This window comes from Oryzias latipes, chromosome 21, assembly GCF_002234675.1.
Source record: "Oryzias latipes chromosome 21, ASM223467v1".
NCBI classification, from domain to species: domain Eukaryota; kingdom Metazoa; phylum Chordata; class Actinopteri; order Beloniformes; family Adrianichthyidae; genus Oryzias; species Oryzias latipes.
In genome coordinates, this window is record NC_019879.2 from 3,434,221 (window position 1) to 3,459,478 (window position 25,258).

General features: G+C 42.2%; 1 protein-coding gene across 4 annotated transcripts; it reads left to right on the plus strand.

Annotated features, from left to right (window-relative positions):
- The first annotated feature begins 50 nt into the window (after positions 1 to 50).
- LOC101174784 (zinc transporter ZIP10) lies at positions 51 to 25,258 on the plus strand. 4 transcript variants are annotated; one of them, XM_011489215.3, is made up of 10 exons: positions 51 to 155; positions 7,822 to 8,937; positions 9,047 to 9,215; positions 18,481 to 18,656; positions 19,306 to 19,470; positions 19,542 to 19,650; positions 19,731 to 20,033; positions 21,523 to 21,603; positions 23,515 to 23,705; positions 23,797 to 25,258. In XM_011489215.3, the coding sequence occupies exons 2-10, from the start codon at positions 7,843 to 7,845 to the stop codon at positions 23,947 to 23,949; spliced, it is 2,442 nt and encodes an 813-aa protein (XP_011487517.1). In that variant the 5' UTR covers positions 51 to 155; positions 7,822 to 7,842; the 3' UTR covers positions 23,950 to 25,258. The 4 variants fall into 4 exon arrangements, with proteins under 4 accessions (XP_011487517.1, XP_020568500.1, XP_023806433.1 ...); XM_020712841.2 differs by lacking the exon at positions 51 to 155 and adding an exon at positions 212 to 1,049; XM_023950665.1 differs by lacking the exon at positions 51 to 155 and adding an exon at positions 3,093 to 3,493.

Below are 25,258 nucleotides of genomic sequence, written 5' to 3' on the forward strand. Positions count from 1 at the left end.
AGCCTACGGCAGTCCTATTGCAGTTATGGAGGGAAATGACGTAGAGCAGCTTCCTGAATTCGCCAACCATCCGTCCAGTGACGTAAATTCATGCGGACTTTTCCTTTTTTTTTTAGTACCGAGCGGAGAGGAGATGCACACGGCACTCGAGTGAGGTAACTGTATAAAAAAACCTCCACTTGTTTTCATTCACTCCCACAACATGGACCGTGGTAGCGTTAGCTACGGTGTACAATTCTAATATTCTAGTTGTTCACATCCAGAGCAGAGTTAGACGCATCAAAGCAGCGCGAGGCTCTTTGGAGACACGAGGCTAATTTCCTGTGTGGTCTGCTAGCTAACAGTTGCTGCTTTAAATCCGCGCGTTTACGAATGGGGCGCGAGGCTAAAAATCGAGTGGGATATTTAAGCAGCGTATTAGCCAAAACGGGGCATTGCCTTTGCTCGGGAGAAAACGCTGGCGCGCGTTTGGTAGTTCGTTTTGTGAAAGTCTGGTTCCAGTGACGCGGAAGAAGAGCCGCGGTCAGCTTTAGTGTGTGTCTTGGAGGCGCACCACGTGTAGCGTCTGCCGGTCAACAGATGGGCAGTGTCGCCGCTTCTTCACCGCGGAGGCTCGCCAGTTTCGTGGTCGAGATGGACTTTGACCAACGTGTAGAGTATTCCGCTGCGGTGTAGAGTGTGTGGAGCGCGGCGCTTCATATACCTTAGCTTTTCGTTGTGCTGCACGCGGCTTTTCTGTCCCCATCTGTTACACAGTTGAAAATGCGTTTCGTCATGGTGAACAGTTCCTATCTGATTAGCCTAAATCAGTGTCTCTACAGGCTTAAGCACGCGAAGAAAGCTGCATGTAGGAACTAAAACGTGTCAACTTGAAACTACGTTTATATGCGTAATCTGGTTGGGTTACGAACTCTTAAAGCTTTTTACATTTGTTGAAAGTTTGACCTGGATTTAAAGTGAGGCATTGAGAAGTTTGCTCACTTCTGATTCAGTGTTTCTCTCCCTGTTCAAACCCAGCCCACGGTGCATCAGCATACCCTCCCATGAAGGTGATTCATGGTTACCACTTTGAGGAATCCAGCCAGCTGAAAACATCACATGTTTAAGAAGCTCCTGTGTCATTTTTTTCCAAAAGTTAAATGGAACAGTTTTATGTTGGATGATGGGCTGTATTTTGTTAACCTGTAAAGTGACTGTTCTTTCTTAAATAGTTGAACTGGAACTGGAAACATTAGTCATAGTAAACCAGTGCTGGTAGTCGTACTTTCTATCAGAATGCAGTCATCTGTCCTGTTCATTAAAACAAAACCCTAACCAGATGGACCAGTTGGTCCCTCTATATGTTTTGTTGCTGGCGTCTTAAATATGCAAACAAACTTGGAATGAATCACAGGTGACTTTGGCAGAGTTTGGCGCCTGATGGCCTTCCTGTCACTGACACAGGAAGACTTGGTTCTCCTTGTGGCTACACAGCTAGGCTGTAGCGGGAAGGGTATTGGCCAAAGGCTCACACTGGATGAAGCTCCTTGCGCCCCCTTGGGAATCAAACCCTGATTTCTCATGTGCCAGTCCTACACATTATGGATATTTCTGCCAAGATTTTGCTTATGTTGTGCTTTGTTGAATTACAGCTTTTTACTAATTGTCAGGGTTTTGATCTGTTTGATGTCAGTCTTTCTAACAGTAATCGACCAAACAAATCCTGAATACTACTTTTTTTTTTCCTCCTAAATAAAAGCATTATTCTTCAGACGAAGAAGCTGCATGTGTCAGCATGATTACATTAGCAGTTTAATGAACTTTGAAATGACAATCGAACAATTCTTATAACTGGCCATGGCCTCCATCTGTGTTAAATTTAAATCCTTTCTTGATTTTCTTATATTAAAGCAATTATCGCAACAGGAAGGTAATTTATAACAGATGCCCTATGAGCTCTTATACTTTAAATTTACCGTTTGACACAAACTAAAAAAAAAAAAAACCAAGTGGGAAAGTGACAGATTTAGGAACAAATTTGATGTCAAGTAATAGGGAAACCATTAAAAATACTAAACCTTATAAAAGCTTTGTCATTTCAATTAAGGATTTATTGTGAGGTTATTTTTACCCTGGTTTGCATGTTATGATGACGTCTTTTTTTCTATGCTCATTGTATTACTGTTGTTCTTTAAAAGAAAAGAATAGAGTAAATGTGCCTTAGTTGACCAAAAATATTATGAGGATAAAATCTGTAATATAGTTATCTTTGCAGCAGTGCGCATAACCCTAAACAGATGAGCAAACATATTTCCAAATAGCCCAAAAAACAAAATTAAAGATTTGAATTAGCCAAAATCCTAACCCATGTTTAATTGAGTTTGCACTGGAACACTAAAAAAGACAGCTTCATTTTTTATTGAAGTAAATATTTAAAAAACAGAATTTTGGATATATTTTTATTTTAACAACTTGATTGTCTTGGTTTAAAGAAAAGAGAAGGGGACAAATGTAATATTTATGCAGTTAAATTCTATGTTTTATGTCTTGAGACATTTCCATGTTTGATTTAATGATTGGCAGATGTTATTGGCACATATTTATGCGTGACCAAGCACAAAAACCGACTGACATTCATGTTGGCCACACGTAATCAATGGAGCCAGGTGCACTTTGCTGCATTGGCCGCATGTATTTTAAGCATGTCCAAAGCTAAATATTGTTGTTGGTCACATGTATTAACAGTCCTAACCTTTTTTCCTGGATTGTACAACCAAAAAAATGAGAGTTCAACACTGGCCTTAGAAAGTTACATGCTAATAGTCACCTTCTTAATGATTTCTTGGTGAACTTTTGCTTCCAATTTTTTCTGGTGTGACTCTATAATGACGTTGGCCCCTGAAACAGGTCATTTTTTTCGTGAAAGTGTTTAAACGTCAGTGACTTCACAACAAAATGTAATAAGAATTTGCATTATTTTAATCCAGCTAGGTATAATAAATTCTTTTTGTATTTTTTTTGTTGTTGTTGTTCAAAAGAACAAATATAGACCAGATCTAAGTTTTTTTTCCCTTTTTGTTTTATTCCCTAAATTATTAGTCTTAAAAATCACTTGTGAAAACTGATCAATAACAGAACTGTTGCTGCAGTGGATGCACACTCATCTTTTTGGTCCCACTAAACAGCTACTAAAAGCTGGAAATGAACAATATGTTGATGAAAAGTGGCTTAAATACATGCGTTTCTTGTTAAAAACAAAACAAAAAAGCACTAAATTGAAGCATTGATGTTTTATATTTTGCATGAAACTGATTGGCTGGTCAGGTTGTGCAAGTTTTGCACAGCTTTCTGACTCCCTCATGCCTCCCCACCTCTCTGTACGAATTACTCAAGTGACTGGACTCAAAAGCCTTAAAACATACAACCCATTGGAGCGTTAGTTTGTTAAGCTTCCAGGTTTTTAATCCTGCTTTGTTTCTATCTGGGGTCTCTTTTTAGCATTTTTTTGGAGCAGGTAAGCAGGATTTTTTGTCCTTCTGCGACTGATATTTCTTTGACATTTGCAATGTGTTTTTCTTGTTGTTTGTTGTGTGTATCTGGTAAAGTGTTGTGGTCTGAAACGCACATGCGCTGCGATGAGCGGGTTTCCAGGCCACAGAGCATCATCCTTGCACCTGCGTCTTGGCCACAGACGCCCTGCGTCATTTGTTGTTGTAGCTCGTGGGTTCCTCGTTTAAGATGAATGGCTTTAAGGGACAAATTCAGCATTTGACTCAACAGAACTGCATTCATCACCTGTTTTCTTACAAGAAACTGCTTGATGGAATTCAGTTTTTAATTCTCACCGGATTATCCATGGAAACACTGCTGTGAAATAAAAAGAACGCCGTCTAAACTTTGAAAAATGACAAGTCAGTACATTTTCAGAAGACTTATCAAACTGCTAGACTCCACAGAATAGCAGGACTATCAGACAATTGCTGTTTTGACCTGATGAGATGACAAACCCCATCATTGTTTTCCCTTGAACTTTGCTGAGGTAATGCCTGTAAACATAGGTTGTGTGCCTCCATGGGAGTCTTCTGCACAGTTATGTCACGCTATACAGACGTCTGATTGTCTGTCTGTAAACATATTTGCAGCCCTGTTAGATAAACCAGTTACATTTAGTGAAAATATATACATGCATTGGATTTTTTTCCCCTCTTTTCTATTTTTTTACCCTCAACATTCCCATGGACCATCTGCTGATAGTTGGCTCCATGTGGCAGCTGACATCTGCCCTTTTTCACACGCCTCTGGCCTTACTAAGATAAAAAAACAAACTTTTCATATTTTTTAATTTCAGTTTTCACCTTATTTACTGTTCTTTCACTCTTCTTAGGGTAAACCTTAGGACATCTATCGTCCTGGTTTAGCAGCGTGATCATACATTGGGAACATTATCCGTTCTGATGTAACCATCTCCTCACTGGAAATGTTCCTTCAATGATTTTCCCATGAAGTCAACACTTACCAATAAAAATGTTTTGTTGGTTTTAACTTTATTCTAGTATCTAGAAAACATATTTATTTGAGCCAAAACAAAAGTTTTATATAAAGGCAATCAGCTTTTGAAAAACACAACTTCTTTATATTTAATTGTTACTAGGGGAAAACAAGTAACTCCCTGGGTTGCATTCTTTTAAAACCAAAATATTTGTTTAAAATTTCATCCTACCCTGCACAGACACTGGCTTGTTACAGAGACGAAAGGGTTTTTTTCATGGTCGTGTGAGAATCATATGAAACAGCTTACGGGGTCCAGTGTCTTTTTTTTCTCATTCTTTCTCAAAGAATGAACAGTTCTTTCATTGCATACCTCATTTGTAATCTGTTTTTAACCCCTTTTTGTTAGTGCAGTGAATTTAAATTGTAAGCCAGTAACTCTGACGTACAGCTGTTGTCGCAAAAAAACAAGGTAATTTCACTGTCCATCAGACAATCTTGTTATTGGTGAAACTGATAGCTGACCACAGCACACCAAAAATGATCTATATGCATTACTAGGCCATTTATATCTCCAAATTCCTTGTGGGATGGGGTATGCGTTGCCTGATTGGAAGGTGAGCAAAAAATAGAAGCAGTTTTGTATCTTTTCAGAGAAAATTGTTGAGCAATGGCAGTTTTTACTCCTTCTATAACTAGGAACACGTTTTGTCTAAAACTAGACTTATCTTGAGTGTAAATCAACAGTAGCTGTTTGTCTGTGGCGGGAGTTGCATTTTAAAATTAAGCTGCGATAGGTGAAATTTGCAAAGTAGTCAACTGCATTTTTTATGCGCCTCTGTCTATGGCTAATCAGGATGCAAAACACACTTGTAAAACAAAACAAGCATGAAAAATTGTGTACTGGTTGGATCCAATGGAGGAAAATGATGGAAATTTGTTGCTACAATCTCTTCTGAAGATATGTACGATTTAATTATTTCTTGGTCATTTCTTTAGATCAAATAGACTCCATGACAACCCATTTGTTTCATAAAAAATAATAGATCTTTTTGCTCCTAATTCATTCATCAATCTGATGTAGGACTTTCACAGTGCACAGAAGGGGGAGTTGATACTGCCCCAGGACTGTCAGTTACACTAAAATGTAAAGAAAAGCAGAGTGATTACATTTACACAACGAGATGAGTGGCTTGAGTAGTCCTGTAACGAATGCATTGGTGTTGATTGCATCCCAGAACACTAAAAAACATTGGCACATTAAGTTGTAAAATTGTGTAGAGTAATATGGGTTAATGTGTAACCTTAATTAAGAAAAAGACAGCAGACTTTTGCAAACAAGTGTTGTCTTTCTGTGCATGAACTTGGTTGGTGAAACATTGGGAAAATGAAGCTAAGAAAGCTTTTTCCCCCCATAAAATGTCAAATACAACAGCAACTCTTAGTAGAAAAGTCTGGAGGCTGTCTTGTAGCTCCGAGGGTGTGCTCTTAAAAATAAGTCTTCCTTCTGCCTCAACCTATCTGCTGCTCAGTTCAAAGGTCACTGCCGCCTCATGTTTATAAACACAGTCTTGTCTGCGGCGGGGAAGCAGTCTTAGAAGCTCTGTTAGGTTGAGTTCCATCATTCTGGTTTTGGTCAGACTTTCACACACTAATTATTTCAGAGAGAGAAAAAGCAGCCATCAAAGGTAAGTGACTTTGCTCAGAGCCTCAGTAGATGCTGATACAGGCAGCACTTTGTAGGCAATATCTTTGTGTGGTTTTCTCATTTCTTGTTTAGTTTTCGGCCTTTTGCAGTGCGGGATGGAAAATCTTTGGTTGAAAAAGTTGCATGTGCTTTGGTGTTGGAACAGTTTTGTTCAGTTTACAGAAATGTCTGACCACAATTAGAGTGGTCAGAAAGAAAACTCCTATGAGCTGCTTATCACACGACTGTAAGCTCCAGTAATTTTGGCAGCGATCAAGGCTTTAAATTAATGCAGGCATTGTTTGATTGTTTGAACTGCCAGTCACAGAAGTTTTGTAAGCTAAGCTTGTACATAGGACATACTTTCCTCTGAATGTCTTTAGTACTGAACATCTATCCGTTGCAACAATAAAACCACCAAGAAGCAAACATTGAGGTAGCGTCAATGCCATTAAGATGGTTTGTTCGTGTGGGTGCTGGCATTTGTGTTGGGTGGCAGTTTGACTCGTTTGACCCAACTCAAGCTTGGATCAGATTGGAAACCTCTTGTCCACTTCTTTGGCACCTCTGAAGAGCAGTTGGCAGTTCACAGCCACACACATTGCCCAACAAATATAGCCACATTTGTCCGACTTACTGGTATAAATCTAGTCAGAACCGTAAGCTTCATGCATCAGTGTGTGAAGGCCATAAGCCAACCAACTGGGATGTCTCAAACCTCCGTCAGATTGAAATATTTATTGGAAATAGTTGTAGATGCTGCAGATTCTTGTGATGAAAAATATTTTTGTGCCTCTTTTTTACTTGCGATTTTTTTTGAGTGTGTGTTCTCTTCCCATCTTGTATATTCCTAGAAGGAAACATGGATATATTTTGATGTTTTTAGTTGTTGAAGCTGGTCTGTACTCCTTTTCGTTTTATCATAGTTTTTGTTCTTCTCAACACACTTTACCTCCCTAGCGGTGCTGTGAGATATACTTCCAGTTTCAACTTTTCCTACAAGCTGGTGGCTAAAATGTCCGTGCATGTTGTCTGGTCTGCGCTGTCTGCTGTGTTCCCATTAACCAGCAACATCCCTCATCTGACCTCCCTTTGTCTCTCCGCCCCCACCCTTCACGCTTCAACCACCCACAGGCTTCACAAGAGACCTTATGAGGATCATTTGACTGGAATGATATTGCTGCTTCGGGCTTTTAAAAGTGGAAGAAAACAAGCAATTTGTTACTCAATCCTCAGTAGAGTTTCTGGAGCTCAAGAATACTTCCTGATCTGATCTGAGTCTTATTTATTTTTTAAGGTAAAGGTGCAGCTTCTCTGGAATGTTTGGATTGGAGGCAGCTACTACATTCCAATAAGTCAGTTTTCTCCACATGACAGAGACTCCCAGTCACCTTTTTTTTTGATTTTCTGTTCATCAGTGCGTCATCAGTTTGCTTGGAATACCAGAACACACAGCAAGATTATGAAACTAAATTGGTGACTTCCTAAACGTTTCATTCATTTGCTTTAATTTACCTGGACATTTCATTGACAACCAAATTCCCTCAAAGGATTTTTTTTTAATAATTAAGGATTTTAATTGCACCTTATAGTGCAGGAAATTCAGGGTGTGCTGTCAGTTTTCTTATAGATTCTTTTATATTAAGAGTCTAACTCTGTTTTTCCAGGGGACCAGAAGTGTGGGGGCAATGCGAGTCCACGTGCACACCAAGTTCTGTTTCCTATGTGTGCTCACCTTCCTTTTCCACCACTGCAACCGTTGCCATGGAGAAGGGGGCAGCCATCATCACGGTGAAGACCACCACAGTGCCGACAGGGATCTACAGATTTCTGAGGCTCCTTATGTGGAAGCTACCACATTGTCTTCAGTATCGAAGCCTTCTGAGGAGGATTCGCTAGTGGAAGAGCAGCGCTTCTACATTCAGCAGCTTTTTCGGCGTTATGGTCAGAAGGATCGCTTAGATTTCCAGGGATTTCAGAGTCTTCTGTTTAGCCTGGGTTTAGGGGAGGTCAAGGTTGTAAGTGTGGATCACGGGGATCTTGGTCATGATCATGTAGCTCACCTTGACTTGCTGGACTTGCAGAAAGGGCTGCATTCACATTCAGCCTCCAACGAAGGTCCTGCTCATGGGCACAAGCCTAATCACGACCATCCACACAAGCCACATTCCCAGCAGCCACATGTCGATCATAATCCCACACCCTGCAGCAAGACTACAGCTGCCAGTTCGGCTGCCGACACAAAACATTACCATGACCACGGTCATAATCACGGACATAACCATGAGCACGCTAAAGAAAGGCATAGCAACCATGAACATCCTGAGGAACACGTGCTGGATCAAGACGATCATGACCACAACCACGATCACACACATGACTCAGAGCAGGAACAGACATCGGTCGACCACAAAGACCTGCCTCCTCCTCATCCTCACAGTAATCATAGTGATGATCATCATCACGTTCACTCTGTACAGACAAATCTGACTCTAAAAACCCTCGAGCAGCCGCACCCTATCCCCCCGGGCCCATCCCCAGATGCAGAGCCCTCTCCTGCACCCAAACGGACCAGTAGGCAAGACAGGGCCAGAGGACAAAGAAGGAAAAACAAAAACTCTTCTCCAACATCTCCATCTCATCATCATATCCATGATCATGATGAGGAACGTGACCACAGTGGTTCTCATAAAGACAAGAGAGAAGCTCCAGGAGGCCTCGCCACTCCCAATATGCAAATGCTCAGTGGACATCCTGGTGGACCGTTGCATCAGCACGAGGAGGTAAGGCTTGAATCCAACAGGAGTCACTTGAAATGTGATGACAGTCCCACATTTTTGTTTTGTCTGCATCTTACAGGTTTGCGTTCTCACTTTGTCCTTTTCTTTCTAGTGTTTAAACCTCACTCAACTCCTCTCCTACTACGGCTTGAATCCCCACTCGCTCATCTCCCCGAGCCAGTTCACCTACCTGTGCCCGGCCTTGCTTTACCAGATCGACAGCCGTGTCTGCATCCAACACTACCATCAGATGGAGGTGGAACAGAAGCCTGTGAACTCAGGTCAGTGCCAATTTTGGATCTGCTCTGTTTAAGCTGCAAGGACAAAAGAGTAAAAACGTAACTCTAGTAAAGATTTAGCTTCAAAACCAACCGTTTGTATTTGTTGGTACTCGCTGTTTTCTGTAAAACTATGGGCTTTGCCTAAAGTGCTGAAATAATCTGTAAAGCTCAAAAGTGTTTGGTGTCAGCTTGTCATCTGAAAAAGATAGCTCCCACAAAGCATTGCCTTTTAACCTCTGACCACCCCAGCTTGATCTCTGTCACAACTGCTTCTCTGATCAATAGATCATTGTTCAGTGGTTTAAAGCTAATGGGCCGATGATGAAGTCGTCATTGTCGGTGTGTTTCCAGCATTGACTCCCCAGATTAAAACACCGGAACACTGCATGTAATCTAGGCAAACATCAGGGATTTAGTCCGTTTTTCACATGGTGTCAGTGATTTATCTCTTTTAAACTATGTTGGTGGATTGTAGTAGGTTTAGGGGTTGTCATCTGGACTTGGTTTTAAAGTCCAGATGACAACCCCTAAAACTACTACAATGGAACCAACCTGGATGAATGAGTCTTCATAGATATGTTGGTGGACTTCATGGTTTATTGTTTGATTTAAGTCCATTTAAATTTTTTAAAAGTTGAACTAAATTTAGAAAAGCAACAACTGATGTCATGATGTACACCATCAGGTCAATCTTTATTTATTTAGCACTTTTCATATAGAACGTAACACAAAGTGCTTTACACCAGAGCAAACAATTAATATAAAAACAAGCAAACAAAATAAAAATAAATCCCCCGACCCACACAGAACCTCTAACCCCATTCACCCCCCCCCCCCTTAAATGATGGAGATCAAATGACGGTTTTTAGGCCATTGTTCGAATCAGATCCATGTCAGTCATCTCATTTGAAAGGGTTCCATTATTTACACAAGGATGTTTTTGTTGTTTACATGTCTGTGTGGTTCATACCCAAGTAAGCCATTTTTTTTTTACTAACTATAACCCTTTGCACTCAACTCTGAAGAAAATAATTAAAAAAAGCAGTGCACAGCTGGAGGAAAGGCAAAAAAGGTGTGGATGTCATCATATTCTGAAAGCAATATGACCATAAAATGCTGCATTTATTTGAAAACACATGACAGTCTGGGGATGCAGGCCTGTCAACCGTCTTATTGCTTTGTTGCACCTGCTGCTTGCATCACTTTCAACTTATGTCTCAGCAGAATAAGATGTAAGGAAGAAAACACAGACAGGAGTATTAGACTGTGTCTGTGCTTTAGAGCATGGAGATCAGTGACATCCTTTTTTTGGGAGACTGAGTCACAGTTCCTAAGTATGCCGCATACAAACAAGGCTTTACTTCTTATTTTATCCATATTCATTTCATTTATTTTTTCCTGCTTTATGTTATTTACCACACTTGGTGGTCCCTCTGTGTATGAGGTTCACGCCTCTTCCTATTTTTTCCATCCTAAGACTTAGATGGAACTTATAAAAGAGAGTAAATCAAACAATGGTAGTAAATTAGCTGAAAATCAGGATACTGAAAGTCTGTGCAAGCTTCAAGTATTTTCACAGCTCATCCCAAGAGACTGAACCAGTCTCAAGTGTCTTGTACAGCTAGAACAGCAATACTTAATCATGTTGTATTTACACATGGAGGAGAAAAGAAAATCTCTAATTTACCAGCGTTTTAAGATTGTAGTTGTGAGGAAATTAAAAAAAATTAGGCCTCTGAGGTTTGCAATTACACAAACTGTGAGAAGAAGAGTCATAACCAGGGCTTAGTTTACTCTCAGCTGTTAACTCTGTTACCCCTGATGTGGAGAACTCTGGTCCGTAGCCACGGAAGAAGTTTACCGCGGTCACAGTTGCGTCATCCCTGTTGGTTTTTTGGGGAGTCTGTCATTTTTGTTGGAAATATTGGAGCTTTTTTACGGTTATCTATTTTTGGAATTCACTGGCAGTTATTGAGAGAATACAAATCTGTTGTATGGCATAATTCATGAATTTAATTTGTCAATCATATTTTGGTTCATATGTTGTCATGGTGGTAGTAACTTAACCGTACCATCAGATGGTGTGAAAAGCTTTGAAAGCAAACATCCATTTTGTATCTGCAGTTGCAGGATTGAAGAGGCAGCAGGTTTTTCTGAATAAACTTGAGTTGTTTTATGCTAGGGACTCGTCCATTGCCCGCACTCCTACCGGGCGATTTCTAACAATCGGTCGGAGGCAGGGGTTGGCTGGCAGTCTGAAATCGCCCGACCATCAGATGATTTTGGGGACCTTGGAGCCCGCCTGTCACTGGACTGCCACTGTGCAACCTCCAAATGTGCATGGGCGGCCAATGTCAAAAAGGGTTTGGGTTTGCCAGGCTTATAGTCGTCATTTATGCTAGATAAATAGCAAACAATTGACTTTTTCTTCATGCCTGAGTGAGATCTTGTCACCTTATTTTGACGTTTAAGTTCCCTTGTCTGATGAAGCTACTTGGATGAGTTTCGTCTTCAAGAAGAAAAGACAATAAGTTCAGATGTCATAACAACTTTCATAAAACATGGAAACTACAGAACCTACATCAACGTCTTGTCACCTTGTCTTGAAGTGAAAGTGGATTTGTCTAAAAGTACTTGGAGTGGTGAAATGTTTCACAAACAGAAGACAATAAATCCTCATTCTTAAGACGTCATCTTGATTAATGAGAATCTTTATTGACGCTTTGCTACCTTGTCTAAAAGTTGAAGTTGTTCATCTGATGAAACTGACTGACCGGCTTTCTGCCTGTATTATAATAATAATATAATAATACATTTTATTTATAAGGCGCCTTTCTTGGCACTCAAGGTCGCCGCACAGCATGTATACAGTATAAAAAATACAATAAACAGTTAAAACAACAACAACAATTTAAAAACATACACAATTAAATAAAATGTATATAAAAACATGAAAAGGTCACTGTTAACGTGAATTGGCCATTTGCTTAGAAATGTGGGAGTGTGTCAGTGTTGCGGAGGTCAGGGGGGAGTGAGTTCCAAAGCCGGGGAGCATGCCCGGCTCCCCATGGTGACAAGACGGACAGAAGGGACAGAAAACTGGATAGAGGAAGAGGAGCGGAGGGAGCGAGCAGGTATGGCGATATGAAGGAGGTCAGAGAGATATGGAGGTGCAAGGTTGTGAAAGGCTTTGAATGCGTAGAGCAAGATTTTGTATTGAATGCGGTATGGGATGGGGAGCCAGTGAAGCCGCTGAAGGATAGGTGTGATATGGTTGATGCAGGGAGTGTGTGTGATGATACGAGCTGCTGAATTTTGAACCAGTTGAAGTTTATGGAGGGTTTTTTGTGGGAGACCAAGTAGAAGAGAGTTACAATTGTCCAGGCGGGAAGTAACTAGTCTGTGATTTATAATATCACAGTTCCTTAAAGGCGGCCAAACACTTGTTGGGAAATCAAACTCATAAAGCAATAAATGTACCATACCAGGGTGGGTAAAAGGACAATGTGTGCAAAAGTTAAATCATTTAAAAAAGAATCCTACAGTTGTCTTAATGCGACAAATATGAAACATTGAAGGAGTTCTGCAAGGATGTACATAGATGAATGCAACCTGCAAAAATAAACACCTAAAAAACATGTATACATGCATCTAAATCTAATTTGGAGTCAAACAAGTTTGTACTTTTCTCCCCACAGTACTGTATAATTATTTTGTCTTTATCTAAAGAGACGAAAGACAAAAAGGTCTTAAAATAGATCAATCAGAGCTCATAAGAATTAATAGCGGGGCTATGAAATGATACCTTTTTATCAGATCATCTTATTTATGGTAATTTTCTTTTACTTTTACTGCATTTTTTTCAGTTTTAAATGGAGTTTGACAGAAAAATATTGAAGCTAATGTTGGTGTTTTGGTCATAATACCCTCTGCACCACCTGACTGTTTAAATAAGGCTCTAAGAAAATGTCTTTCTACCAAAGGAAACTCTTGACCACCGAGAAAATGGGCACTTTACAGTTCTGCAGTTGGACGAAGCAGCAGACACTTGGGTACTATTCTCTGAGCCTTTAATTATTAAACACACAGTCCCATCTGTAGAAATCTGTATCTAATGAGCCTCAAGCTACAGCGTGGCACAATTCAGAATGGTCCTGAAAAAGATAATGATGAGGAGGGAGACGGCACCAACAAGTCAAAAGGGCAGCAGCGGCTCCTTATTAGTGGAAAAACATGAGGCATTAGATTCTCAAAACTGCTTCAGCAAAATTCAACCACGGACATCAGCGCAGTCTGCCGAGCTGCTTCTCATCTACCTCCTGCCGGACTTCACGGGGAGCTCCGAAAATGTGCCGTTGTTTCTTGCTGATTTCCACTCCCTGTCTTTTTGCACGGTGCCAATTAGGGGAGCCTAAGCGTCACCGCAGGGCCATTTTTCTGAGCCACGGCTCACAGGAGATGCCTAATTGGAGAGAAGCCACAGACCAGTTGGTCTCTTTTTTTATTTTTTTTTATTTCTCCCTCTTCTGTTCTTTTATCACCGCATTCGACCGCCAGCCCACCTCCCCATCTGCATACACACAAAGCCACCTCTGTATAAAGGTAATGAAACACAGTAGATGTGCCGTGCGATTGTGAAGTTCCTGCGGTGATGGACCGACTCCTATAGAGTTGTCTCTCTGGGACGTAGGCCTCGATAATGACAAAATAAGGAATCGGCCATCTGTGAAACTTTACTTTGTAGAGCACATTGGAACTGGAAAGGTAAGGACAGAAGCGTGAAAGTGAAGGTTATCGTGTACCTGAGGTACAATGAAATGAATTTAGATAATCAGGCTTCCCTTCACCTGAAAATGATGGATTTTTGAGTCTCTTTCCCACTTTTTATAAAGCAAATGTATTTAAATGCGCAAAAGTATTGTTTGAAGTCATTTAGTTGTTAAAATACTTACCTGTCTCCTCAAAAACACACTACCACCCACTAGCATTGAGCGGTAGACCTCTGACTGCAGGTTTCTGCAGTGCCTGTGGGCAAGACTGCGTCTTTTTCTTCTTTGCCTTTCAGCTGCTCCCTTTAGGGGTCATCACAGTGAACCATTCGCCTTCATCTATCTTTCCTCCGCCTCCTCCTCCTCCCTCACAGCATCCACCCCATGTCCTCCTTGACCACATCAATGAAAGTCCTCTTTGGTCTTCTTCTAAGCCTCTTTCCTGGTAGCTCCAACCTCAGGGTCCTTTACCGATGTTATCAATGTTCCTTTTCTCAACATGCCATCTCAATCTGGTTTCTCTGGCTTTATCTCCAAAACATCCAACATGTACTATTCCTCTGACGTATCCATTCTTGAGCCTATTCGTCTTCGGCACTCCCAAAGGGTACATCATCTTCATCTTCTTCTCTGCAACTTACAGGACTTTGGTCCTTAAGGGAGGCAGAAAAGCACTGTGTAAGTAAATACCGTTTCCCTATAGTTGACTTAAAACAATTATGATTAGTGTCTTGTACAGGAGTTGAAAACCTTTTAACTTATTAAGGCAATGGCTTAACAGTTTTTGGCATATAATACAGTGTTCTTTATTAGATCACAGCAGGTATCCGGTAATGAAAAATCATACTAATCAGTTTAGATTTCTATCAGTGCAGATAAACAACTGTGACACATGTGTGAAAAGTCCGTTAGACATAGATGGACGTATGTGGAATGGTCGTGGGATGCCACAAATTTGCGTATGGGTCTTGCAAAAATCACGCACATTTGCCTACGATTTCCGTAATAATTGTGTATAAACTACATAACATACACGTAAACCGCATAGTTCTTAACCGACCAAAAACAGCTCAAAACCAAATTTGTAAAAAGGCCCGTCGGCCTGAAACCCTCTATGAACATGTGCGCACGTTGATGAATGACTATGGCGACAAACACTTATGAATTACGTTTATCACACATGTATCACAAAAGACCAAAATTCCATACATGGAAATTCCACAAAATTCAGAGTGGTTGTGTGACCCGGCCTGCTGAAGTACTTAAAAATTTTATGAAAGACATCAGCTTATTGATGTTGATTTTTCTGATAAACAGGATTTCAATTCATTTGCAAAGATTTAATTTCTCCATGTTATCTGTAAACAGGCTTTTTGTAGTTGTGTTTTATTTTATGAACCACTTCCTGAAGATTTACATGGAAACGCCTCTGTGAAGCTCATTTGTTTTTTTCATTTTCTTACAATATAATAGATGGAGAGATTAAAAAAGTCAAATGGAGTTGGTGTAAAACTAAAAAAAGATGTCTCCAAGACAAACTGTTCATTATCAATAAAAAAAATAAGTAAATAAACCTCAGGCTATTAGTGCAGTTGCTGCCATTATTTCTCCTAGACTCACAGAACCGCTATTTTTACACATCTTCCATCAGCAGTTTTCACACTTTTAACAGCCGGAGGGAAGAACCTTTTGTTTTCAGTCAATTTGTTCCGCATTTTATGCCGCTGTGCTGCATTCCAGGGGTTAAGAGGGCAAACAGTTCATTACCAGGATGAAAACTGTCCGTGATGGGGTTCCTGACCTTTAGTGAGCAAAAGAAGGTGGAGATGTCCTCCAGAGAGGACGAGGGACGGTTGTTCTTCTGGTGACCCTATAAAGAGCCTGTGTACCTTACATTTTGATGCGGTACACCAGCACATGCTACATTATGAAGGGGTTAAAGGTCATCAACGGGTTTCCATCCAGGTTTTTGGAGCAGTTTCCAGAAGGTCAGATTCTCTTGGGACTTCCCTCCAATCAGGTGTGTGCCGGCTCTCATCACCCGACCCAGATGCACAGTTGTGTGCTTTTGTAATTGATTTTTACTTCGCTCGTCTTTGGTAAATAAACACAAGATCCTCCTGTGTTTAGTTAAAGTCACTTTTATCAGTTCTGGTCTCTGTGTGATTCAGAACAGTTGAGGATGTAGTCTTTAATTTTCCATTTGAGAAACAGATGTTTGCAGACATTGACGCAGATTCTTATTGATGTTTTTGAAAATTCTCTTTCCTAAGCTTCCCAAAATCTTTTCCCTCTGACCTGGTTTGGCTCGAAAAGAAATTGTAACCTTATACTTTGCTGTAATGCAGCTGGGAATCACTTGAAAAGGGCAGCCTGACCTTTTTCCTTACAATAAACCAGAATCTGCCGTTCGTCTGGTTTTCACGCCGATTCGTTTTACTCTTTCAAAGAATCTCGGTTCTCTTTGAATCCACACAACCAGCTCATGAGATAAAATCAAGCCGGAATGAATTGATCAACTTTAGTATAAAGTATAAATATATACTCAATGATAGTAATAATAATGTTTCTATTTAAATGAAATATTGCTTTATAGTAAGGATCTTTGGTTTATTGGTAAAATAGGAGAAATATTCAATGTTTTTGCTGAAATACTTGGAGAAAAACCTCCATAGTTCCAAGATGTTGGTGCTGCTAAACCTTTTAAATGTTTTTATTTATTTTTTGCCCCTTTTTGATAGTAATAAGTCTTTCATGTAAGACCTTTTCTTGTTGTAATCTAATAAAAGTTGTATTTAAAAAAAAAACCCAGATATTTAGATGCTGAACTATATTGGATGATGGGTCTAATATATCAATCTAGTTTTAGAATAACACATAAAAATTTTCTATTGCATTTTATAACACAAAGTTACTTTGCTTCATTTTGAAATAGTAACATTTCCAATCTTATTGTTTTCTTTTATTTTGTTATCGTGTTTTGTAACATGTGCTGCTTACGTCCTGGTTTTTTTACCTTGTTAGATAAAGGTTAATAAAAAAAATTAACAAATGATGAAAAAATCTCTTTCTTTTTTTCTTTCTTAATTTTTTATTCATGTACAAAAAGGCCAAATTTCAAAGTCACAAGTAAAGTCTCCAAACTCGCACACTTGTGATCTTACGTCAGTCACGGACACACAGGTGTGTTTTTATTTTACTCTCACAAAGCGAGAATCTGAAGAACTTGCAGGAAAAAGAAAAAAAAAACGCGTTTCGGAGAAAAACATCCACAAATGTAGAGATGCTCGATCTTTACTTGTGTTAAATGTTTAGAAATAACCTCCCACTCACACACAAACATCATGAAAAGGAATTAAGTCTTTATTCATCGCAAAAATCCCCAAAAGTCAGGCTGTACAAATGTGTCATGTCTAATTTATGGTTGGTGATAAATTAAAGTTTTAATTCAATTCAATTCAATTTTATTTGTATAGCCCAAAATCACAACAACAGTTGTCTCGATGGGCTTCGAAGTAAAACATGAAATCAAAAGGATCACGAATACAAAGAGTTCAATAGAAAAATACTAAAATGAACTAACAAACCGACTATGCTATACTGGCATCCCTGCCCTTAGACCCCCCTTCGCGGTAAGGAAAAACTCCCAAAAAAACCGGATTCCGGAAAAAACGAAGAAACCTCAGGGGTGCCCACATGAAGGAGGGATCCTCCCCCAGGACGGACAGGCGATTTACCAGAACTATTAGAGAAGAATTAACTTATCTAAATCTACAACTACAAATATAAAAGTCCAGCAGACGAGCTTCATCCAGCCGTGGTTGTGGGGACAGTCAAAGGCGCGAGTCGAGCCGGAGACAGGATCCACAGCCAGGTGTAGGAGCAGGAGCAGAGACGAGGTACTCGGTCAGGCACAGAGCAGAGACGAGCCAGAGATGAGCCAGAGGCAGGATCCACAGCCAGGTGTAGGAGCAGGAGCAAAGGCGAGGTAAACGGTCAGGAACTGGAGCACGGATGAGCCAACTGGGGTCTGGAAGCACTCCCACTCCCCAGGAGGGGAGAGGAAAAGAGGGACAATACATGAATCGCACTGTACCAAACAGAGGCATGGAGAACTAAATGATAAATTATGATCAAGAATAGAGGAGAGGAAGGGTAGAAGTAAAAAAGGAAAGAGGACAGAACCCCAGTGCACCATAGTTACCCCAGCTTCAACTTCAACTAATGGGAAATTCCTCCTATTGCAACCTGCCTCCAGTAGATTTTGGTGGAACTTTTAACGTTTCAATCAAATTTGTAAGAGAAGGTGGGTTTTTTGTCTCATGATCTCCAGTAAAATACTGTCTTTTAACTGATAACACCTTAAAAAAGTGCTTCATCTTCTGAGAATATTTCATACTTTGCCTTTTGTTTGTGTCTACCTGAACGCTGCTTTGGTTCTGAAAGGTACCCCAGAGTTGAAGCATGATGTTTCTCCTCCTCCTCCTCTTCCTCAGTGTGGGTGTGGGTCTGTGGCTTCGTCTCCATCACCGTCATCAGCCTGCTGTCTCTGCTCGGGGTGGTGCTGGTCCCCATCCTGAACCAATCCTGTTTCAAGTTCCTGCTCACCTTCCTGGTGGCTCTGGCAGTGGGCACGCTCAGCGGCGACGCTCTCCTGCATCTGCTGCCTCACGTGAGTGCCGCACGTCCGCTTCATTTATGTGGGATGCACGATGAGGGGAAGTAGAAACAAAACCCGGACTTCAGCTTTGAGGTCATTTCAAGTATCTGAGCTGCTATAAACTGACATGTTCTAAGAGGAAATTTTGGATTTAAAACGGTTTCCTCATTTCTTTGCAGTGCTGTTAAAACCCCCAAAATTATAGTTCTTTTTTTGTTTTTCACACCATCATGTCAAAGTACACTATAGACATTACCTCATTAAAAACCCAAACAGCATTAGAATTAAAGGAAGATTACAAAATAAAGCTTGACTGAAAAATAAAATCCCAGAACTTGTTAAATACTCACAATTTGTTATTCAATTTTAACATTGGGTTAAAATTTGTTCCAAATTTGTTATTATTTTCAATTTAAAAATACTCAGAATGGCTAAAGTAACTGGAATACATTTTCAAAGAATCCTTCCCAGTACTGCTTCTGGGTCCATTTTACTGTTGACCCGGCTGACCTGCAGTGAACCTTGACCCTCCACCTCCTGAAAGGATCTTTGGGACTGAAATCCTTCAGTAGTGTCTGGACTGCAGCCTCAGCCACAGGGTCCCGGTCCAGAGTCCGTGATCTTCCTCTCAGCCTTCCTCTCCTCCTCCTCCTGTCTGCAGTCTCAAGGCCAGCACGACCACAGTCAGCACGGAGCCAAGGAAGCCACCGACCTCGTTACAGACTTTGACGGCGTGTGGAAAGGCCTCACAGCACTGGCCGGCATCTACCTCCTCTTCATCATCGAGCACTGCATTGCCATGTTCAAGCACCACAAAGACCAGAAGGTCAGAAACAAGCACACTCATGGTTGACCTTCCGTGTTTTTAGTTTCTAAAAAGGCTGTTTCTGGCTGCAGAGTTTGGGGAAGACGAGTGAAGAGGGCCACATTGGCAGGAAGCTGTCGGACCACAAGCTAAACCGGCGCTCAGATGCAGAGTGGGTGCACCTGAAGCCCCTCACTGAAGGTAAGAGGGGTTTCAGAGCGGCTTAGTGCGCCAGACAGCTTCTACCACATGCTCTCTCTCTCTCTCTCTCTCTCATCAAGACCCCGACGGGACCGCCGTCTCCTGTGACAACGGCCACAACGACACGCAGCTCTCTGAGCTCCGCACGCCCGACTCCCCCACCCACAAAACGCCACTGGCATCCCCCAACCCCCCACAGGATCCGCAGTCGCCCAGCAAGAAGGAAGTCCGGAAGTCCAAGCAGCACAGACACGGCCACGGCCACTCCCACGGGGGGAACTGCCACTCAGACCAGGAGATGAAGGACGCGGGGATCGCCAGCATTGCCTGGATGGTCATCATGGGAGACGGCATGCACAACTTCAGCGACGGCCTCGCCATAGGTGACCACTGCAAACGTCCCACTCCCATCACCTTAAGATCAGTTTTCAAAGCGTTCCCAGTGGTCTTAGGATGAATCTGCTGCTTGAGCCCAAATCAAAAAACCTGAGTTGTTTCTTTGGACGGCGTTTCTGCAGAGCGGCAGGAGTTCATTAAAACTCTTTTCAGAGTGGAGCAGGGAGCTTGTGGCCTACAGAGCGTATTTTCTACGTCACAACTACACTGTTTTTTTCAAAGGCCTCAGTTTGAACAAAGACTTGGTCTTAATAGGTTGAATACTATAAACCACTTCAACCTGTTTCTCTTTCTTTATTCTAGTATCTTCCACCATTTTTTGCCGCTTACCACTTACAGTTTTTCCGCTATTTTAACCATTCAATATGAAAACGTTCAGCTCTTTCAGCTTTTTCCAGCTGTGACTTTTGGTCCCTGAACTTTTCATGATTTTCCAGGATTTTTGCCTCCATTGAAATACATGGGGAATCCTTAAAAAAAACATAGCTTCTTTCTACCATTATAGCTTCAACGTAGAGACACCATTCAAACCACAGGACTTTAAACTGATTCCAATTCTTTCAGATTTTTAAAATATGTTTTAGTTTCTGAAATATAAACCTTTAAACTTTGTGGTAATTTCAGTTTATAATGGGTTTCAATGGGAGATGCTTCCGACGTTTTCACCAAAGTTCTCCATGTTTCCGAGCTTCATATTTCGGCATTCTTTCAGCTAGAGACACCATTAAAACGCTAAAATGCTCACATGGCTTTGGACTTTTAGTCTTGTGTGATGCAATTTATAGTTTTATCATAAATTGACTCCAAACTTTGATCACCTTTCAACAATCTCCTCCGCTCTGGCGTGACGTCATACGCTGTGCCAGTCGACGGGGGGAAAAAAGTCTTCAACTTTTACGAGCAAAGCTCGCTCCCGTCTAGAATGTCAAATCAATCCCGATAAAAAAAATATTTAAAAACGTTGGCATTTTTGTTGGCGTTTCCAAAACGTATTTTGTGTCAAGAAGTTAGTTTTACTTTTCTTTTTAATCATCCTAGATGCCAGAGAGTCGCTGTAACACTAAATGATGAGAACACCTGTTATTAGTCCCGCCCACTGTACCTGGTTGGTGGTGTCATGGCGTGATACTTTGCTGGTTCGACACCCGGCTCTGGCGGTTTTCACAAAAATATCTTTTTTTTTTATCATTTTGCTGTTTTCACTTTATTTATGGCCAACTTTGATCATTTCTTTCTCTTTTTTTTATTTATTACCCTTCAAAGTTTATTTTCATTCAGCAATACAGCCTTCAACCCTGCATTTTCTTCTGGAAATGAAGCTGCTTCTAGTTTTCTTGATATATGTCGTCATGCCAAACACACCATTTGGATTGGAGTGGCTCTTAAAAGTTACGTTTTGTTGACGTTTATTGTTTAAGGGAAGCATGTGCGCGTCCTCAGCTAATGTGTGGTTTCTTCTCCGCTCCCACTCTGCAGGTGCTGCATTCAGTGCCAACATCACGGGCGGCATCAGCACATCTGTGGCTGTCTTCTGCCACGAGTTGCCTCACGAGCTCGGTAAGTCAGACAGGAGACGCCGGGGTCTGTACACAGGAAGGAGGTCGTTCCCTGAAAACAGGCTGCAGACGGCCGGCTTTCTTTTTTCTTTTCTTTTTTTCTTTCAAAAGCGCTGTCGTCATCACGGTCAAATCACCATTTTCACACAGCGATTCTGCATTAACCTCATTAAAACAGGAGGGATGTTTACTTATACCATGGTCCAGGTAAATACTCGATTCTTATTGGCTGCTGGGTGTGCATTAAAACCTGATAACCGCACGGTGAAAAAAGAAGTTCCGGTCACCTAACTTAAATGTTTTGTATCACTGCACCGGCTTCTTTAAAACAACCTTTTGCTTCATCATCTGGAGAAAAACAAGTGGTAAGAGGTGAACTTTTTCTCTGAAATGATGCTTTATTCAACCCATCCGGACGATCAGCATAAATATATCGCTGAATCTTGACTGCAGCGGTGGTGCTGCGCTACTCGGATTATTTATCGCGCCACATCAAATGGTCCGCTTTTTGTGAGAAAAGCGATCCAAATCGGAAAAAAACAAGAACAACAAGGACTAAAAACTGGTTAATATGTATTGCTTTTGTAAGTGACCATAGTATAAGCGGGTTAATGGCCGATGAAGTGAGCGTTATTACTTTTTAACGCACTTCGCGGAATCAACCGTCCTCCACTTTGCGTCGGACGGTTCAGGCTTCCACGGCGTGCGTTAAAAAGTAATAACGCACACTTCGTTGGCCATTGACCCTTACATAAATTGCAAAGATGACGTATTTTTGGTTCAGTGGATCCGGTGGATCTGTCAGAATTCCATTAGTATTCCGTCTCTTTGAGAACATGACTCTGTGCGGGACGTTGTTTGACAGGTTTGCTAATGAATTCCTGCTAAAATGGGAGGGTTTGTGCAGCTGCTCCCTCTAGTGTTACTCTGCACAGTAAATACAAATGTTTTCATCCAAAACTCTGAAAACAGATGAATCGTGTTTTATTTAAGCTACTGTTGCTGTTTGCCGGTTTTCTCTCTCACGATGATGTTGAAAAAGCCTCAAATCCGGCGGCGCCTGCAGGATCTTGAACCCAAAACAAGAAGCTTTGATTGGTCTCCAACCTTTTTGGTCTTTTTTGATCAAGTTTGCCCTTCTCACTGGCGCTTCCAGATGGCGTCCCGCAGCACCGCACTCTGGTTTGGAAGTGCTGAGGGCTGCATCTCCTTTATTCCTGTCGGTCTCCTCCAGCGGCGGCGGCGCTCGCCTGCTCCCGTCAACCCATTAGTCTGACGTGTGCGCCTCTCAGCTCCTCGTGAACACAAAAGCCGTCCCCCGACCGGCATCTGGATGGAAAAAGACGATAATTACGAGGGTTCTTTAACCACCCAGAGTGAAGCTAATCGGCAGTGATGGGTGTGTTAATTGCGGTAGATGAGGCGGCGGCAGGCGTGTCTGAGTGCCTGATGGATCGGCGCTGCGGAGACAGAAGAAAGTTGAAGAGGGTGCTGTTGAAGAGAGGCGTGCGCGGCCTCCTGTGCTGATTGACGGATGAGAGCAGAGCGCTAATATATTCATTTTGGTAATTAAGGAGGGAAAAAGGCCTCTTGTTACACGGCGCAGGAAATGTAGGCCACCTAGCTTCTCTCTATTCATCTTTCTCCAAATCCAGGGCGATTCCGCTGAGACTGGCCGCTCTCCGCATTTGGCCCGGCGAAGATTGAGAGTGGCGAGGCTCCGGCGTGCACGTGTGATCCTAAGCGCAGCAGAAGAATGCACCAATTGGTGTCTCCTTATCTGAGCTGGTGTTCACCTGCTGTCAGACGGAAGGAGGCTTCTCCGAGCGTGACGTCTGACATCTGTGCTGGGGGGGAGGGGAGCGTTGCATGCTGGGGAATGGCAGTAATGAGCGTCTCGTCTCTCCGGCAGGTGATTTTGCCGTGCTGCTGAAAGCTGGGATGTCGGTGAAGCAGGCCATCGTCTATAATCTGCTGTCGGCCCTCATGGCCTACGTGGGGATGATCATCGGCGCCGCCGTGGGCCAGTACACGCACAACGTCACCAACTGGATCTTCGCCGTCACGGCAGGCATGTTCCTGTACGTGGCGCTGGTGGATATGGTACGTCAGCCTCTGGATGACCCCCCCCCCCCCCCCCCTTGACCTTTGACCTCCGGACAGTGTCATCAAGCTGTTTTTTTGTCTCCGACAGCTGCCGGAAATGCTCCACGGGGACAGCGAGGAGCACAAGCGCTCCCACCTGGGACACTTCCTGCTGCAGAACCTGGGCTTGCTGACGGGGTTCAGCCTCATGCTGCTGATCGCCATTTTCGAGGACCGCATCGTTTTTGACTTTGGCTTTTGAAGCGGCAGAGCGGTCTGGACATCCTTAACGTGCTTTAGTTCCTCCGACGGCTCTGTCCTGCATGCGGCGTGCCTCTCGTCTGTGTTTCAAACATGCTGCTGTGGGTTTTTTTTACATCCCATGACTGATCGTGTTACCCCCACCCTCTACACCCGTCTGCTGTCACTTCCTGTGTGTCCGGCGTAGAACAGGATGGAGGCCAACAGATCGCTCTCAGAAAAAATGAGCTGTTGGGCGTCCTGCAGGCGGAAGAGGGACTCCCTTCGCCTGTCCCATCATCCATGTGTTCATCGCATGTTCTTCAGCCGTCATCCATCACACGCCGCCGCGCGGGTTTCAGAACGCTCCCGCCCTCCGTTTCGCAGTCCGTCGGTCTTGTACCTGCACAGCTGCCAAAGCCTTTAGAAACTGGCATTTACAGCCATCAGTATTGTTTGTTTTTTTGCCTACGAAGTACAAACGTTTGTAGCCACAAAATAAAAAACCTCCTAGTTAATATGATAATAATTTTATTTAGTAGGAACCAAAAGTGTGAAACTGTGAATCCACAAACTAGAGCTTCGTCTCCAAAGTGTTCAAACTTTCCGTTGATTCGTCGTTGGGAGGTTCAGTTTTCACGTCTGCTGTAATAAGTGACGAAAAGGTACCGCAGTCCCTTCCTGACAATCATTTTTTGTGATCAGCAGCTGAATCCGCTCGACCGTTTCCCAGCATTCCTCTGCTGCGAGGCTTTACCCCCCCCCCACTCCCTCCCCCCACACACACATGCATTCCATTGGCTGCTCGGCAGCACACGCGTCCAGCTGGAGCACACGTATGTGTGCGTGCCACTTCATTAACCTGTCACTATGTGACGTCCGTGTCCTCGCTCGCTCGCTCGAGTGAAACGGCGCGGCCTTTGTGTTGTTTTGCTCTTCAGAGTCGTGACGTGGAAAGCGTTTCTTTTAAGCCGTATTGTGATGATGAAGGGAAATGACCTGGGGTATAGTGTGTTTGGTATTTTTGTCATCATTATGTCATCTGTTGGCGCCAAAAGAAGCCTCGGTGGCGTCTTCTCCGCCCCCATTTGAACAACGCTAAACGTTAGCCGTTCTCTTTATCAAAAATGGTTTTTGTCTGAAGGATTGGACACTATACCCCAAAGACAAAGCTTCCTGCTGCTTATTTATCACAGAAAAGCCAACAATCTGTTTTTTTTGTTTTGTTTTTTGTCGTTTGTTAAATGTAAAGTGTGACATTCTGGCTGTTTTGCTTGTCTGTGCATTCTTTTCATCGCAGAAGGAAAATAAACAGAAAAGATTGAGCGATC